The following is an 18,234-nucleotide window of genomic DNA, read 5'->3' on the forward strand; positions in this document are numbered from 1 at the left end:
AAAGTAGGATCCGAACGACTGTGCCATGTGCCTCCACCGGGTATCGAATCCGGGACCCCTTTATTACAAAGCGACTACGTTACCAATACGGGGAGGCCAAACCTAAAACATGTAACTAGCTACCTGACAAAACTTCCCCTAAAAGTTGAAACAAACTATACAGAGAGGGCTCACTGTTAGCCCGTGGTCTACACATATACAGGGTGTCTCAAAAGTAATAGCGCAAATTTACACAGGTGAAAGTACACGATAATAGAAGCAAAAAGTCTCAGTAAACATGGGTCTGCAAACGAGCCGTTTTCGAGATAATCGCGAATGTGTGATTACAAGCCGCCACTGACTTCATTGTTTGTAAACGTCGTCCTAGTTGCTAATACGCTTTCGAACACCCCCGCTTCATTTCGGAATTGGTCACAAGTATGTACAATTATCTGTACTGATTGTATCCATCCTGTTTGATTCCAACGCCACCTCTCGGAAATGTTCTGTTTTGTAAACAAAGAGCAAACCTCGGACCGCGCAAGGAGTAAAGCACTCGGTGACTACAAAATGCAATCAATGACGGCTTGTAACCACACATTATTAGCATTTTACCAGCTAGGACGACGTTTACAATCAATGATGTCAGTGGCGGTTTGTAATCACACATTCGCGATTATCTCGAAAACGGCTCGTTTGCAGACCTATGTTTACTGAGACTTTTTTGCTTCTATTATCGTGTACTTTCACCTGTGTCAGTTTGCTCTATTACTTTTGGGACACCCTGCATAAACCCGGGCCTGTTTCTGTAATAGAGGTTAACCTAATTTTTCAGAATTTTCAACAGTTGCAGAGTTCCTCGAAACAAATGTTGACAGTCGCTGCGCTGCTCAGACAAAAGCTCAGTCCAAAATTAACCACGACACACAGGAGACTATCATGAAGAAGTGGATATTTGGAACATAATTACTTACGAATGCCAGACTCAGGGATGTTAAGGCTATAGAAATAGGACAGTAGGGGTGGAGTACACGCGCGGTAATCCCGTAACCACGTCCTTCAAGGTGTCCTTCGGAGCACGGTAAATGGAGTGCGGAACTCATCCTCGCCCCATTCCATCTTGTCTCCGGGTTTAAAGAACCTCGTTCGCAAGCAACCCCCCACCCCCGCTCCGGCGGAGAACTTCTCCCGGCCCTGAGGGCGCGGGATGTTGATAGCAGGACGCAACGAGATGGAATCTTGGGTCCCGGGAGCTGGGACATCTTTCCATGGCGGCGTGGAAATGCCCTTCCGAGCGTCGTGCTGCTCCGAATGCCCCAAGTTTTGACTCCCGCGGACGATCGAAGCGGTGGCGGGAAGTTCTGCTCCTCTCGACGCCCTTTCATGGCCCAGGAGGAGGAGATTTGATTATCTCGGGAGATGAAAAATTTAACAAAGGGAAAACAGAAAGAATTTTCTATTTCTCCCAAACAAAAGAAGTTCTGCAAAACTTCTGTTTTTTTCTCCAATTCCTGTCCCCTCTTGGCTCTTGCTACATATAAAACCCTACGCTCCACTTGCACAGACACTAAAATGGGTGTGTGTGTGTGTGTGTCCCCTTAGATGACTGTAATAAATCGAATCATATATTTATTTTTCTAAATTTCAAATACTGATCAGAATATGACTTCGTGTCTTTTTACGAACCGAACTTTACGGGATCAGGTCGATGGGCATTGTTCCGGAAATTAATCCTTCTATGACCTGCATATATTGGACGCCTTTTCAACTGGCAGCTGGAAATCAGAGAATCGGAGACCCGTTCGGTTATGTTCGGTTGACATCGTTTACTTTCGTGCCTCAAGAAGCCGAACGCTGCTCGCGGGAGAAACACAAACGTTTTTTAATTTAATTGTTTGAATTGTTGTTTTAAGTCCACTATATGCACAGAAAGGCTAATCGGGACTGGACCTACAGTTTAAAATGGGATCCGAACCACTGTGCCTCTACCGGTTATCGAACCCGGGACCTCTTGATTACAAGGCGACGACATTACCACTACGCTATCGGGGAGGATATAGCAGAATTATGCTTGGACACAATAGACGATGCTACTCGTTCGGTGTTCACTTCGCAACCGAGCCCCACCGGGCAACACATCCACGAAGACAATAGCCGTCAAAATCAGCCGTCAGTATAATAAATTACAGCTCACTAAAACAAGACGTAAAAGAAAGTTTCAAGTCTCTTGAAGGATGTGCCGGAGAGGGATTTCCTTCGAAACACTAATACTAATTTCAATTGATGAAAAATTAGCTACTTCTCCCACTTCTTTTACATTGCTAGGTGTGTGAGCGCCGTATACATAAGTACGGTATTGGAAGTTACAATGCCCTGCCGAAATATTTTCCTGGGTCCCTCACTGTATTTATACTGCATTCTGCAGTCCTCATGTTTATTAATAGTAGATATTAAGAATAAATATACATTAAAATATAGAAAAACTACATTATTAATTACAATAGCAATGGTGTCAACTACAACGTGAACTTAAACAGGAAAACCTGTATTAAAAAATCCAATTCTCTTTTCTTAGGCGAGTATGTTTTTATTAGGCGATCAGTTTAGTTTTCCATCGATCACGTATGTTGAGTGCATGATGACATCACGCCTCACTTGTAGTTATTTCTCTCAGCCATTGGCTATGATAGGATGGCCCCCCTGCTCTAAATACTCGAATGTCATTTGGATGTTTGTAGCTGTGTGGAAAACATGAACTTCTCTCAAAGTAGTCATCACATTTTTCGAAAATATTCAGTGCAAATTCTGCCATCTTTACATAGATTATTATGTCTATTTTACTGTTGTTACCTTAGAAAACTTGCACTAGTCTCTGTCTCTATATAGGCATTTGGTAAGGATTTCGCATACAATTGGGTCGGAGGAGAGAGTATGCTAGTGGAATCAGTATTTTGGTGAAAGAATACGAGCCTACCATTGTTTCTCGCTGTCGTCAAAACTTTGTCTACGAGCAATCCGCACACGCAACAGAATATCGATTCTACATTTTTTCTCGAGTTGTGAAACTGCGTGCAAGCGCACTCGAATATGTCCACCCCTTCAAGGCTATCTACAAGATTTACTAACGATGATTCCAAGATCTGACGACTGGTTGGAAAATTTGCATTTCCGTGACAATATTTCACCTCGTGTATCTCATGGTTTTGTATTATTTACCAATTACAGGCTCGTGCACTATTAGTACACTATTTCGATCTACAAATCACCCGCGGTCACGAATTTGCAGGAAATATGTTGGCAAACATACTGAAATAATAAACAACTCCTTTCCACATAAATACTACGTCGCAAATTAATTTTTCGATTGATTATGTTTTAGAGGATAGGTTTCTTGCTGGCAAACAGAACAAATGTTTTTTTCTACTTTCTACATTCGTATCAAAGTTGAAGTCCATTTTATGCACAGATAAGCTAATCAAGCCTGGACCTAAAGATTAAAGTGTACCTCCACCGAAGATCGACCCCTTGATTACAAGGCGACATTACCACACCGCCACCTGGGAAGCCCTATATTACATTAATACATATAAAACTCAAAATCCAATATTGAGTTTCTTCACAGAGGGAGACGCTAATACGATTTCCAATCTTCCGTCCATATGAGAAAAAAATACACAACCCCCACCTCGGTACGCATCTACAAGATATTCTAGAGTAAGTTCAAATTCATATATCTTATGATCCTTAGTGGTACATTGCTAATCTTACTTCACAGTCCAAGAACGTGATTTACTAAGCTAAAAGCACTTACCAAACCTGATCCTTCCTGCTGTGCGTACGATCTCCATGCCCACTGGTAGCAAACCATAATACGAATAACGACAACGAGAACTTTAAGCCACTATGTTGCACAAAAGCATCATAAAAAAATTTCCAATTTTATTGAAAGTTTCTTCACAGAAGAACATGAATTTGGGAACATTAACCCCGGATATTTGAAAATCCCTTCATACATATAAGGAAAAAACTTAAACTTTTCAGTTTGCTTTCCAAGAAGCATTGCTTGGATATTAGAAAGCTCTGGAAGCCCGGATCCAGCATTTATTACCTTCAATTAAGGTAATAATTAATAATTCTATATTGTTTAATTAAGAATTCCAAACCCGACACTCGAATCCATAAATATAGGATTTCCGACTGGAACCCTAAATATGGGACTTCGGCAATTGAATCATAGATTCAGCATCTCGTCCCCCAGCTCTCAAATAGAAGATTCCTTACGCAAACTAAATGTAATATTTCTAATTGGAATGGCACATTCAAGATTTATATCCGAAACCCGAAGGTTTTCTACTTGACTACTCACTACTCAAGTGCCACAGGAAATCCCTACATCAGTCCTCAAATCTATTATTTGTTGCCTGCAATCAAGATTCAGTATTTTCTAAGTGTCGAAACCAGAATTTTCCACACACAATACTCAAAATGTTTCCACTGACCCAAATATGTTGACTCCATTAACACATTAATGTGCAAAAACTGCTAACGATACACTTTTGGTGCATCAAAATACACAGAGAAAGACATAAAAGGGTACTTTTATCAGATGCTGTTCGAAGATGCATTGAAAATGTACCAGTTGAGATCAGAAATTTCGAAAACGCTGGTGTTGGCCAAAGACCCGTCCGAGCCTTAATCCCAACATGCCATTTACCTTACCTTACACAGAAGAAAATGATCTGAAAGCCATGTGGGATAAGAGCCATCACAAGTAGAAGCCGAAAGGCGGTACTTACCTATTGTTATCGTTGTCCGCGGTGTCCAAGTTGGTAACAGGGCCCGTAGTTACGTCGACCCCCATGGAGCCGATATCGAGGCTAGCGTAGTGGTGCCTCCCGCGGGCGGAGGGCTTCCTGCCCAGGTTGCAGACTGCATCCAGCTCCTGGTACAGTTCCTCGTAGAGTTCCTCTGTGTTGGAGTTGAGGGCATCGTCCAGCCGGGCTGGGTCCAAGTGGTAGTTCGGGTTCTCGTAGCTTAGCAACCCGTTTTCTGAAAGGAGAACATGCGATATTTGGATGAGTTTGGCAAATATGGGTTGAGCACATACAAAAACACTGAAACATCAATAGTGAGAGACTATTGGGTATCCAGTATGCTCTTTGACAAATAAAGCAAGGATTTATTTATTCTCATTTTTAATTTTAGTTTCTGACCATTTTCAAGTGCATAGAAGTCTCTCCCTAAATCCATAAAATATTAAAATTCACCTTTTTTTTTAACGCAGGTAACTATAGAAATCATTCTCTTGAAGGTATTGAGAAGTTGAGAATAAGCAATGGTATAATACAGGGTGAGTATAAAGTTTTTCCCTGATTTCAAACATTTATTACACAAAAAAGTGTGCCAGCTAGAGACGTGTCGTTTTTTACAATGACACCAAAACTCAAAAAGTTATGTTATGTAAGACACAGACAAGCTGTTTTTTTCGAAATGTTCCCCAAAATCACCAGTTTGGGAGAATGTCTAAACGATACTCAATATATCTCCATGTTTTAGACATCTCCTCAGCACCATCGCTAACAGTAATGATATCCTCGCCTTCAACGTTTCAGCGGGGTGTAAGGGGTGCTCCTTCCACGTAGTGCACCCAATAGTCAACCTCACTTCCACGTAGTACACCCTGGACTGCAGACTAACGAGGCTCTGGCGACTGGCCCCATGGCCAGTATAATTTTGTTTGTGTTGTCCTGTGTTTTGTCCTTATTTTACTGAGTGCTCCTTTACAGCCTCAGCTTTTAACGAAAGTCAGAATATTTTATGATTTTAGTTATGCAACGTTAGAGTTGTTATGTGTAACGATAAGGGGCTGGCCCCCGTATAATGTGACGGGTGCAAAATAGCCTTAGTGCTGACGCACCCAAAATTTTAAATTCAAATTCAACGTTTCAGCATCTAGCAATGTTGAACTGTACACGTTGTCCTTAGTAAATCTGCACAGAAAAATATTGGGAGAACGTGGAGGTCATGATGTTGGACCATCCCTCTCAATCCAGCGGTTTACTCAACTACCGATGGATACCTAAACACCTATGTGGAGACGTTGTCTAACACATGGAGAGAAATTGTGTATGGTTTAGACATTCTCCGTGCAACAAATGACGCACATGCTGAAGTTAATGAATAAAAAACAACTTATGTATCTCTACCTAACATAACAACACTTTTTGAGTTTTGGTGCCATTAAAAAAGTCTACGCAGCGTACGTTTTGTGTAATAAATGTTTGAAATCAGGGAAATACTTTATGCTCACTCGCTGTTTAGTGCACTTCCCTACTGCTTGTAATTATCTCCTAAAAACACACGTCACTATTCTTTTAGAAAGTGCAAGGACTTTACTTACCAGCACGCCTTACATGATGTAATTGTTACTTGCACAAATATACCTACCCTTCGGTATATAAAACTGCACTTGTGTGAACTTGGGAGCACACTTGAGTGTCTCAAGATAGGAAGTAAATTGCATAATTAATCAAAATTTACATCGTCATGTAATAATGAGTGCAACCCTCGCGGGAACGGAATGGAAAGTGAGAATGGTACGATGGGAACTAATTAACAATAACAAAGAAAATGTCACAGATTTTCCACGAGTACAACGATCTACAGACACATTCCACCACTTTAATTGTTCCTGAGAATTCCCAACCATTATACAACCACTAGGCGATAATTAACCTGCATTAGTCTGTGCAAATTTCTCATATAATTCTAAGGAAATATTTTCGTTGGCATTTTTATAGAAATTGTCTGGTAATGTCGAAATTCTACCGTGTGGAGTGAAAAAAGTGTAGAGCTTGCGATACTTTAACACACTTTTCAGTGTTCCTTGGAATTTTGGAGGTTAACCATATTCCAATAGTAGGCTATATTTCCATTATTTTATCCACTGTAATGGCCAATCTATCAGTACAAGGATGCTGAAATGAATCACCTGCGCAGTGTGGAATATATATTTTTTAAGTTACAGTTGGAGAATGTGGGGCAAATTTCAGCGACTTCTTTGGAATCATCTGATTGATTGCGTTTATTTTACTTCGATTTTCTGCCAGTTTTGACGAATCGCAAAGATAAGATTGAGTGATGATATGGTGAAATTGATGTAGGACACACATGCTCATGCCGTCCCGGAGCCCCTGGCGTTGAAGTGCGCTGTGCTAACCATTCTGCCACAGAGAAGACAAATAAGGAAGGATAATATTCCACCAAGTATAGTCTATAACATATTATAATTAAAAAATGAAGAGGTCGGCCGAAATAATCGGAATATTATATGTATACAAACTTCCTCACGAAGGTTAAAAAAATGCTACTAGAATGAGGGGAATTCATCCTCAATGTTAACGAACAATATATTTACGTCTCTGTCCCTTTCCTTCTCAATTTTCACCTCCTCCTCTCTCTCTCTCTCTCTCTCTCTCATTTTTCCATATTTTCCCCTTTATTTTGTTTCTCTCTTCTCACTGACTATCTCTACTATTTCTTCATCCCCTTCTCTCTATTGCTTTCTCCCCTTTCCCCTCTCTTTCTCTGAGACAAGATGAGAACGAAGACTTACCATCAAAGTTAAGACAGTTTTATTCTTTTAGTTAATTTTGGTCCTTTAAAATAAACAAACATGTCGAGGAGCGTGCAAGATTTTTTCCGTGAAGTTGACTACTTACTTAAAACATTTAGAAAAATTGTAAAATTTGTCTTAATTTGTAACCACTATGCCAACAGAAGAATATAAAGGAAAATATGAAGGTGCTTTGGAAAAATTGCCAAACAAAAATATTGTCTCCAAAAAAAATGCTCTAATATGGAAGAAAACGAGTCTGCTTCTTGAATTCACAAGTCGTATATGGATGAATATGAAAATGTTACGATACGTGGCTTAGGTATTACGGTCGTTTTGGTTGTATATATTGCCTCATGTGAGGTGAGTAAGATGGTGGAGGATCAATTTTTCACCGAGGCAGGGATAACTCTCAAGCACACACTTCATCAAGTACTACAATTCGTGAGTGCTCTTCTAAAAATCAATGCTTCAGGAATTCTACATAACTTTATGGCCTCTGAAGAACAGCATCAGGGGATTCTCTTCATGCACACGAACCGATCGTGGAAGAGACTGAAGGTTAACAGATAGCATGCAAAGACACCGAAAGGAGAGTCTTAGGAAACCAAAAACAACACACGGTGCCAAAAACGCTCTTTACCACAAGGTATGTATGTATATTGTTCGTTATTTTACGTCACTTTTCTTCCACTTTTGCCTAATCGCGACAACGAGGATGAGTGATGGTTGAGCACATAACGCGTGCAGCCACTTAGCTATCACTAGGGGCCGGAAATTTATCAAATTACACAACTTTCCTTTGTATGTAACCAAGCAAAAATGGCGAATATGGGTGAATTACGATGTTAGGAATGATATCATGAATTTCATTTTACATATTCTTCATTGATTGACTTAGTATATTTTACTTCGCTTTTTTCTGCCACTTGATTGATTGATTGGCTTTATTTTATTCGCTTTTTGTGCCACTTTTGGCTAATTTGCGAAGATGAGGATGTGTGATGATGTGATGCAATTGATGAATGGACACTCAGAAACACCCATACCGGGATTCAAACCCGGGATCCCTGGCGTCGTAGCGCAATGTGCTAACCACTCCGTCACGTGGGCCGGCACTACATATTCTTATATATTTTTAGATATATTGCGTGTTTTCCACGTAGAGTACACAAAATGCTATATTTTGCACCATTTATCTAGTTTTCATTGAGTAATACACATATACTTGTTGGATAAAAATCAAAATATGATTTCTCTGCCTGTAGCACGCTCGTCAACTTTACTTTCGTAATCTTGTTCTGAGACATGAAAATCACACCGCAAACAAGACTCCTTGTGCACCTTACTTTTCACTATTGCAATGTGTTGCTGATTCTCTGAGAGTGACTGCAGGTCACTAGTTCAGGTCCTGTTCCGGACAGAATTATCAAGAAATGCACTCTCCCCCAAAAATAGCACAGGAATGAAGGAAGTGATCGAAGACTACGAGAAATATTATAATATATATTAATAGCCTCGTAGATAATTTACATATTTGAGTGATTTTATGACATATTTAGTAAATTTTGGCTACACAAAAATTCGGGTCTTGATTATCTTGTACATAAGTCAACGTATATGTTTTGGGTAGAGTAAAAGCGGAAACAAAATCGGTTCAAAACGTACGATCTTTGGTGGACTTTTATCAACCAATATCAATCAATAACAATATAAATACAATGTTCATACAACCAACGAGAACTGTAAAATTTGTTCAGGCGCTCTTAGTCAATGTCACCAGTTTCTAGAAAATATTTCCCTCTGACGACAAAAAAATCTTAGGTGTATAAATTTCACTTGCTTCATTCGTTTCAACAATATCATTTCTTTACTGCCAATTAATGATTATTAAAATTAAGAATAAAAGTAAAAAATAAAGTGCTCCCCTGTGCTTTGCACCACGCCATGAAGGCGTATAGTGTGTGTGGAGTTAGGGCTCCACACTTTCTTGATCACAGTGGGTGTGAAGTGATCAGCACCACGCCCCTGGCCGCCTTTACTTCCAAGAGTTTCCTCCAGGTACCCACTTTATACGACGCTGGGTTGGGGCAGGAACCGCTTGAACAGGTGGAAAAAAAACCCGGTTCTCCCCCCCCCCCGGGGATATTCATCAATCTTTTCACTAATTTACATGAAGTACCGCCGATATTACATTCTTAGGGACAGCAACTTGACAAACAAAATGCCATCCTCGTAGTCTTGAATAACCTACAAAGGCAGAGGAACTACATAAAACTTTTAAAATTAAAAAGAAAGTTTGAAAGAGAAGGATCAGAGAAGGAATGCCAACATCAACTGCATGAATGTAAGACCATTTATAGAATTTGTACTTTCTCCTTTAAAACTAAACGTAACACAACTTTTAAATCTGCAGTTTGTAAATTGGAAACATTTCAAGTCATTGCCTACAAAGTCTCTTATAATTAGGCGACCGTTTCCTCTGAATCTTCCCTCATTTAAGGCTGCAAAAGCATCAAAGTGAATTTTGACAAATTACTGAAGTTTCCCGACGGAAGACACTCAACATTTATTCTGGGAAAACGGATGAGAGGGCAGTTCACAAGCAGCAAAGAAAGAGTAGACGGTGTAAAGTTTCAGAAGTGCTTTACGGCGCTGACAAGTGAAAGCCTAACAGAAGGAAAATCATTTCCTTCTTGTGGCTTTCTCAGATTCCCACACGGATGGCGCTTATTTAGGAGTATTAAGGGCAATCCAGCTATATTGGCAGTGAGGAAAGTCAGCGAGCCTGTTAACGGCGTTCCCGCCGGCGGGAGATTAAGTGGTAGGTTCTGATTACGTCGACGTCAGCAACTGGCTGGGAACCATACGATGTGATTGGAGGCTCTGCACGGTGCCACTCGCTCTGAGCCTGTTACTCGGCACTCATCGGAAGGTTTCAAATTCCGTGGGTTAAGGAATATCTCTTGGATCACTGAACCAGCTAGACTATTTTTCTATTTTGAAAGAAACAGAAGAAGCTTTAAATGATCGTTTTTGTTTCATTCTCATCCAAGATGTTGGTGGTCGCCCGAAAGGTTTACGTATGTTAATCCATTGTCTGCAGCCAATCGCAATCATACAGCTTAAAGACTACTATTGGATTAAACATTATAGATACTCGAGTTTAGACTGCAATTAAAAATTAAGCAGTAGACCTACAACAAAACGAGATTAAAATTTAGCTTATTCAATTATGCGTTAATCTATCCTACAGATTTTTTTTTAGAGTAGGCCTTATATTTTTTATCGTCGTGAGAACGAAAAAAGGACCGGTTGTTTGGAGTTTTGCAAACGATTGCTCATTTTGAAATTCTATAAATCCAAAACGGGTTGTCCGATCGTGATGATATTTTGGTATGGTGCAGGCGGAAAGGTTTTAAACATATAAATCTTAATTTTCAATTTTTAAAAATCGTCGAAAAACCGTTATCACCAATTTGGCGAAACAACTTTCTCTTGAGTAGGCCTACAAATACAATATTGGTCTTTTTTGGAAGATATTTGAATCCGTTTATAAAATCCACTATCGTTGTCAATTCACATTGAGAAATCGGTTTTATACAGAATTTTATTCAGCAGAGTAAAGATGAGCGCGAAACGTGGCAACACGGCACACAGCGATATCCGTTAAACCGTGGAAACTCAAGGCTGTCACTGTGAGCGGTGTTGCCACGTTCCGTGCACAGTTTTACTCCGCTGAATAAAAATCTGTATAAAATCAGTTTCTCAATGTGAATTGACAACGATAATGGATTTTTAAAAAAGATTCAAAGTGCTTTCAAACAAGACCGATATTGCATTTCTAGGACTACCCAATACTAAGAAAAATTTGTTTCGCAAAATTGATGATAACGGTTTCTCGACAATTTTTAAAAATCTGAAAATTAAGATCTATGACAACCCGTTTTTTATTTATACAATTTCAAAATGAGCGATCGTTTGCAAAACTAAAAAAAAAAAACGGTCCTTTTTTCGATCTCACACCGATAAAATATATAAGGCCTACTCGAAAAAAAATATTAACACAGATTAACGCATAATTGAATAAGCTAAATTTTGATGTATTTTTGTAGGTCTACTGGTTAATTTTTAATTGGGGTCCGAACTCGAGTATCTATAATTTTTAATCCGATAGTAAGCACGGTTAAGTATGATTAACCTGTCAGTATCCACCAGAACGTTGTAAAATGAAAAGAAACACCGATTCACGTGCTCAGTAAAATATAACAAACCCGAACCCGAATAGCATTAGCTCCGTAACAATCATTTCACATAGTTTGCTTGAGTTTTTAAGTCGATTTGCTTCACAGTAAGGCTAATTGGAACTGTACCTACAGTTTAATGTGGGATTGGCATTGTACAGATGCCGTCAATAAAAATGGGACACCTAGACCCTGAAATACTAGCTTCCGTGCAAGGTGCTATGTGTGTTGCCTATCTCTAGGGCGATAGGTGGATTCTAATAGCAAATTTTCAATGGCAACTTCTACCTACCCCGTAGAGTTAGGCAAGACACATAACGTCTTGCAGGAAAGAAAATAATTCAGATCTAGGTGTCTCATTTTTATTGACGGTGACTGTACAATGCGGGTCCCACTTTAAACTGTAGGTTCTGTCCAGGATAGCCTTTCTGAGCATACTGGAGTTGAATTCGAACGTGTGAAAAGAAAGATGAACACGAACTCCATTCCTCCTTTCCCTCACTCAATCATATAATTAACCGGCAGCTTTACTCGGCAAATCCTTAACATGGGTGCAAGAGCTCGCTCCGAAGGGGGGAATTTTTTTTACTGAGTCCACAGCGTCATTTGTGACACTTTGCTGCGTTTCACAGCTATAATGGCACCGCGAGAAGGTTGCTGGGTGGGTTTTACGACGCCTTAAACCGCGCTAACGCTGCAACGGCGAGAGTGAAAATGTTACGTTACGTCACGGGATGCGGAAAGGAGCTGAGGAAGGACGCCATGAATTCCCAAAGACCTTAAGACGCAAAACACGGAGCCTGCCTCCGTCTTCTTCGTAAAGAAGAGAAGTCTGCAACGCAGATACCAGGTGGATATTATTCTCGAAGCTGCTTTGGGGGTTCTTGTACGGATTTTAAATCCATGGGCCCCTTCGCCATTCTACTCTCCTGTAAACATGTCCTTTCGTTGAATAACATTGGACCTGTAACCACTGTACTTGTCTTTAAAGGTCCTCCACAGATTGCAGATTGTGTAACAACAGATAAACGATAAAGATCTTCAGTGATTTCCTAAAATGTTAACTGTGATTGTTTTCTATTTATTTACATTTAAAGTTGTTGTGGTCATACTGTGGATGCGTTTCTGAAGTTATAACGAGACGCAATGAGAAACCAGTTACTTTACCAAGACGAAGAGTGACTCTTTATCACCAGGTGTGCATTCATCGAAATGGGTAGAGCTACTTAAAGAAACCCGATTATACAAGACAGTATGAATTTCTCTCCATGTTGCAATTGGAACCGATTTTTCAAGCTGGACACAAGGTTTGAAAAATATGATAAATAAGAATTTTCAGATTCCCATGCATTCCTTATGAAGAAAAAACGCAACAACTTCAAGTAAGAGCTAATGAAATGGGAGCTCTCGACTTTATCCTACGACAAATCAAATCGTCAACGTGTTCTCTATCCGTTCATGTGTTTTTATACACCATTGGTTGTATGGCATTCCCAAGAGAACCAGTACAGTAACACTCCCGTAAGCGTGATGCTAAGTTTTCCTTCCTCCTACGACCATCCAGCACACAGACCTCTCTTTCCCCAGTTCGCCGCGGGGAAGGTCGGTGGGGAAGGAGCAGTTTAGGGTTCTCACATCTGGCTGGACACAAACTGTTCCTTCCCTTACCGAACGCACTAGGTGAAAGCGTCAGTCGCAGCGTTTTATTTATGGGAGGTTTCTAAATGTGGCCTAGCCGAGAACCAGTCTTTCTGGCAAAAACATTCCAGATGTTCCTCCTCACTTTAATCAAAATTTTAAGAAAAGTTAAGATAAAGTGGTCTGTTACACGTTGCTTCATTTCGCTCTCTGTTCAAATAATATTGTATTTTCTGAACCAGTGCAGTTTGTAGCCTTCATACACACGCCAGTAGCAGACGATTTTCACGCCCCGGCGATGCGTTTCGTGCGAGAATGAAACTTCACGCATTGCACGAAAATCGACTTAAGAAACGCCATAACGAACTTAACTATCTTCACGCAAGGACTTAAGGAACGCTTAAGATCTTTGAGAACACGTCCTGTTTACTAATAGCAGTCTCCCCAGCAGAATTTCCGTAGTTCGTTATCCAATCAATGTATTTGATGTGCGGGAACCTGGTAATAGGAACTTGGAGTATGATGCTGAGGCAAGTGTGGTTTCTTGTATCAAATTGTCATTTTTAGTAATCATGTAGTTGTATTACAGAGCCGCGTTGGTATAGCGTCTGACTATCACGTGGGAAACCCGAGTTCGATTCCCGCGGTGCGTGATTTCAGGTAAGAATTTTTCCAGTAATGCCCATGCGGTTCTGAGGTTTTGATGTTTTCACGGCATGTTGCAATCTGCAGGATGAAGATTAGCCTTTTTTACAAAAAAATATGCGAGATGGAGCCGTGTAAATGTGAAGCTACGGGAACTCATAGGAACGAGTTTTTGTTACTTGCTAATTTATCATCTCTGAGCGATCGAAGTCTACAAAGAAGTCGAGTTCCCGGGCTATTAATTGCGGGTAGCTGAAACTGAAAAAGTGACGTCATCATTGTTGTTCTACGGCGATATCCATCTCAATTTCACTACAGCAAGGTTCCACCGACACAAATCTAGAAAAATAATTGATAGACTCAAGTCTATCAGTAACACGTGAAAGCCATCAAAGATGAAACTAAGTAAAAGTCATATCGCAGATGATAACTTCATTGCATCGAAAGAGGCGATAACTCGGGGGCAAAGGAAGAGTTATTAAAGAAGGAGCAAGTCTTGGAAAATCGATAAAGAGTCTTTGACTTCCCTTTTATATTTTTCTGTCTGCTCCTTCTGCGTCCATAGCTTATTCCCAAGAAGCGGAGTTCTTTGGTGGAGACCGGGGAAAGGTCCCGAGACTTACAGCTCCCCACCGTGCCGTCTGAGAAGCCAGGACCACACATAAATATACAGGCCAGAGCCCGAGGAGGAAAGTGGGGACGGGAAAGAAGGGGGGAGGGGGGGGGCAAGAGAAGCAAGTAATAATTTTTGGGCGAGGTCGTGGAAAAAAAAAAACAGAGTCCCGAGATGCATTTCAGCCCGAAACACGCGCCACTTGTTTCGAATGTTTACGAGGTTGCTGGATGCAAGGTAAGGCCCCAGGTAAGATATCGGAACATCCGCATGTGAATCTTTCCTCTTCATTATTCATCGCCGAGTATGTACAGTTCATCTGTACATAATAGCCCCTCTAGTTCGCTGCACTCTTTGACTTTCTCTGCAGTCGTGCGTCTGGTTGGTTACACGATGCAGCACAGACTCGACTACTTCGTTCATTTGGTGTCAAGTAGTGTATTTGGTGTCTCCACCGTTTGCACTAAGTTCTGGAGCGGTGTAGTGTGTGGTGTATGATCACGTGCGTGGAAGTTTAAAGCAGGAGACAGGCATTTGACCTAAGTTCTGGAGCGGTGTAGTGTGTGGTGTATGATCAAGTGCGTGGAAGTTTAAAGCAGGAGACAGGCATTTGTTGAAACTTCTGAACTTGAACACCGCAAATAGTCTACTTGATTGAACGTCATTTCCTTGCACCAGCCTGACACCTGCACTACACCTAATATCAAAAAGTGCAGCGGACTAGACGGACCTTAATACTTCAGCTCGGATGCCGACAGTGAAAAGGGCGAATCGAATTAAGACCAAGTTATTTCTACAACGGAGAAACAACGAACTTTTCCTATTACTGTTTTTATGTCTTTCTCATCTTTTCTAATTAGTTCCTATGTAGGGGGAATAGTACTTTTAAAATCCACCTAATTTTGGAATAAAATTATATTACGAGGGTAAGTCAAAAATTATCTACACTTTTGCCACAACTTTTCTCAGGTTGGCCACACTGCCTTCAGCGCTTGTGTCCTATAAGGTTGTACTTTTGTGGTCATGTGGCCGAGGTTTGATCTTAATCGCTCCATTTTCCTTCCTTTTGTTACAGATTAAACATGGCCGCTCCACTGGCAGTGTGCACCAGGGAAGATCAGCGACCAGTGATCCAATTTCTCTGGTCTGAAGATGTGTCAGGGGTTGAAATTCATCACAGCCTTTCAGTACAATACAGGGACAACGCTTTACCACGTAGAATTGTGTATAAGTTGATCGAGAGGTTTAAAAATGGCTGGACAAGCGTGAAACAAGAAGCGTAGGATGCCCATCAACCTCCATCACTTATGGGAAGATTCAACAAGCTTGAGAGATGATTCTGATGAACCGATGGTCACTCCATCATCTACGGAGATTATTCTGACATCATCAGATGTACTGAAAGCCTGAGATGAATTTCAGTCTCTGACACACCTTCAGACCAGAGAAATCGGATCACTGATCGCTGTTCTTCCTTGGTGCACACTGCCAGTGGAGCGGCCATGTTTAATCTGTAACAAAAGGAAGAAAAATGGAGCGATTAAGATCAAACCTAGGCCACATGACCACAAATGTACAACCTTATACACAAGCGCTGAAGGCAGTGTGGCCAACCTGAGAAAAGTTGCGGCAAAAGTGTAGACCATTTTTGACTTCGGCTCGTATTTGGATGAATGAATAATTTATTCTACTTCGCGGTTCTGCTCCCTTTGGCTAATTGCGACGATGAGAATAAACGGTGATAGGATGAAACGGATTATAATCACAAACAGATAGGGGCAGAATACATGACCCACACAGGACAACAACTTTTCCCCATCTCCCAAGTTCTACGGGTAATTTACCACATTTTTTACATTGCCCCAATGCAGTCAAGACGACAAGCAATCCAGAAAGAAGAAGAAGCATAGAAAACATACATTCTACAAACAGCAGTTCCGGTCACAAACAATAATTACAGAATTGTGCTACAGTGTTTCTACACATACACATGCGAGCTCCTATCATGTGTATCTATTTGGTCATCTAATATGCATTATGGGAAACAATACTTTTCCATAGCCCTTATATACATTTTCAGTTTTGTGCCATGCATGAGAACCAGTTTTATATGCATTCAAGTTTACATTATACTACAAGGAAGCGACAAGCGCCAGTGGTGTCAATTGACCAGTGCTAGCATCAATTAGTGCATAATTTTTTTAAGACGAAATTTTGCACTTTGAATAAATAAACGGACATGCAAGCAATAAAAAACATAATTACAGCACTTTCGAACATTTTAGAAAGCATGCTTTAGTGCCAATATTTTATGCATATGTTTGTCGCATGCAGTTATTATCGTTATTTTTTTATTTCTTCTCACCAACATGGAATATCGAAAGCGACACATTTGTTCGCAGAACATTTTTTGATATTTATAATTCGAGAACACAGTTTTTGACACTTGCAAGATACCTTTTTTCTTCTTTATACAGTTATATATCAATTAGTTACAAGGCTATATTACAGTGTATACATTACCATAATTTAGAAAACGGAACGCTATATTTAGGTTTTTACCAGCGACAGTTTTCAGGGTAACTAATTATATGCATCGAATATTGTATAATAATACATCGGAATGTGCAACATAGCCAGTGCAAGTTCATATAAGTTCATATATTTGACGATGTCAGGAGTGAAGTGGCTACGCAGTTCGCAAACTTTGGTATAATCAGGCTTTCACACAGAAAAAACAGTGATATGTGACAATGTTTTACATGCCTACTTACGTTTACTTACTTGTGCACCTTTTTAAGGTTTTGTAATTTATTTGAAGAGTCTATATCGAGTGGCAATATAAACAAACATTGTGAATTCCGTTCTACCTTGCGAAGACGCTCCAGCCGTTTGCCTCGCTAGGCGACACAGAGTAGAAACCGCTTGGCGAGGCATCACAGACTATTGACTAAGCGCTGGCGGATGAGCAATTCTACATAATAAAATTTTACGTACACACAAATGTGGTACATTGAGAATTGTATTGCTTAACTACACGAACTCTTGTGATTTCTAGTCTTATAATATTATATATTATTGTCTTTTACATCGTATAAACATACGAATTTGTTAGTATTAATGGTATTATTCATTATAATGTTTAGGGAATGAAAATTTTCTTTCTTTCGGAATGCGGCAAACAAGAGAAAGTTATGTTTTGGTGGATTTCTTTTGTATATTTGGTTTTTTAAGAAAATATATGGAATTGGCGAACCTGAGTCACGTCAAGCTTTGCGATTTGACTTTTAAATTTTCAATGGGGAAAATTTTTCTCCGCCGGGGCGAACGTAACAATCCCTAAGATTGTATGTTTATTTTATTAAGTCTCTCTGAACGCTTCATGTTGACCAGGGCATTCACTTGTTTTTCTCAGCTGTCTCAAGCCTCTTAGGCATGTTAACAATGCATTGTGTTGTGCCATGCAAACCTCCTGAGCATTCAGGAACAGGTAACACTTC

General features: G+C 40.2%; 1 protein-coding gene across 8 annotated transcripts in view; it reads right to left on the reverse strand.

Annotated features, from left to right (window-relative positions):
• The window catches only part of LOC145988613 (protein Fe65 homolog), a 486,515-nt gene that overhangs the window by 112,551 nt on the left and 355,730 nt on the right, over positions 1-18,234 (reverse strand). For all 8 annotated transcript variants that reach the window (XM_083123618.1, XM_083123617.1, XM_083123619.1 and 5 more), the window contains one exon: positions 4,776-5,028. In XM_083123618.1, the coding sequence (XP_082979744.1) occupies positions 4,776-5,028 (253 nt within the window). The remainder of the gene's footprint in view (positions 1-4,775; positions 5,029-18,234) is intronic.

Source organism: Lepisma saccharinum, chromosome 6, assembly GCF_977018435.1.
Source record: "Lepisma saccharinum chromosome 6, izLepSacc3.1, whole genome shotgun sequence".
NCBI classification, from domain to species: domain Eukaryota; kingdom Metazoa; phylum Arthropoda; class Insecta; order Zygentoma; family Lepismatidae; genus Lepisma; species Lepisma saccharinum.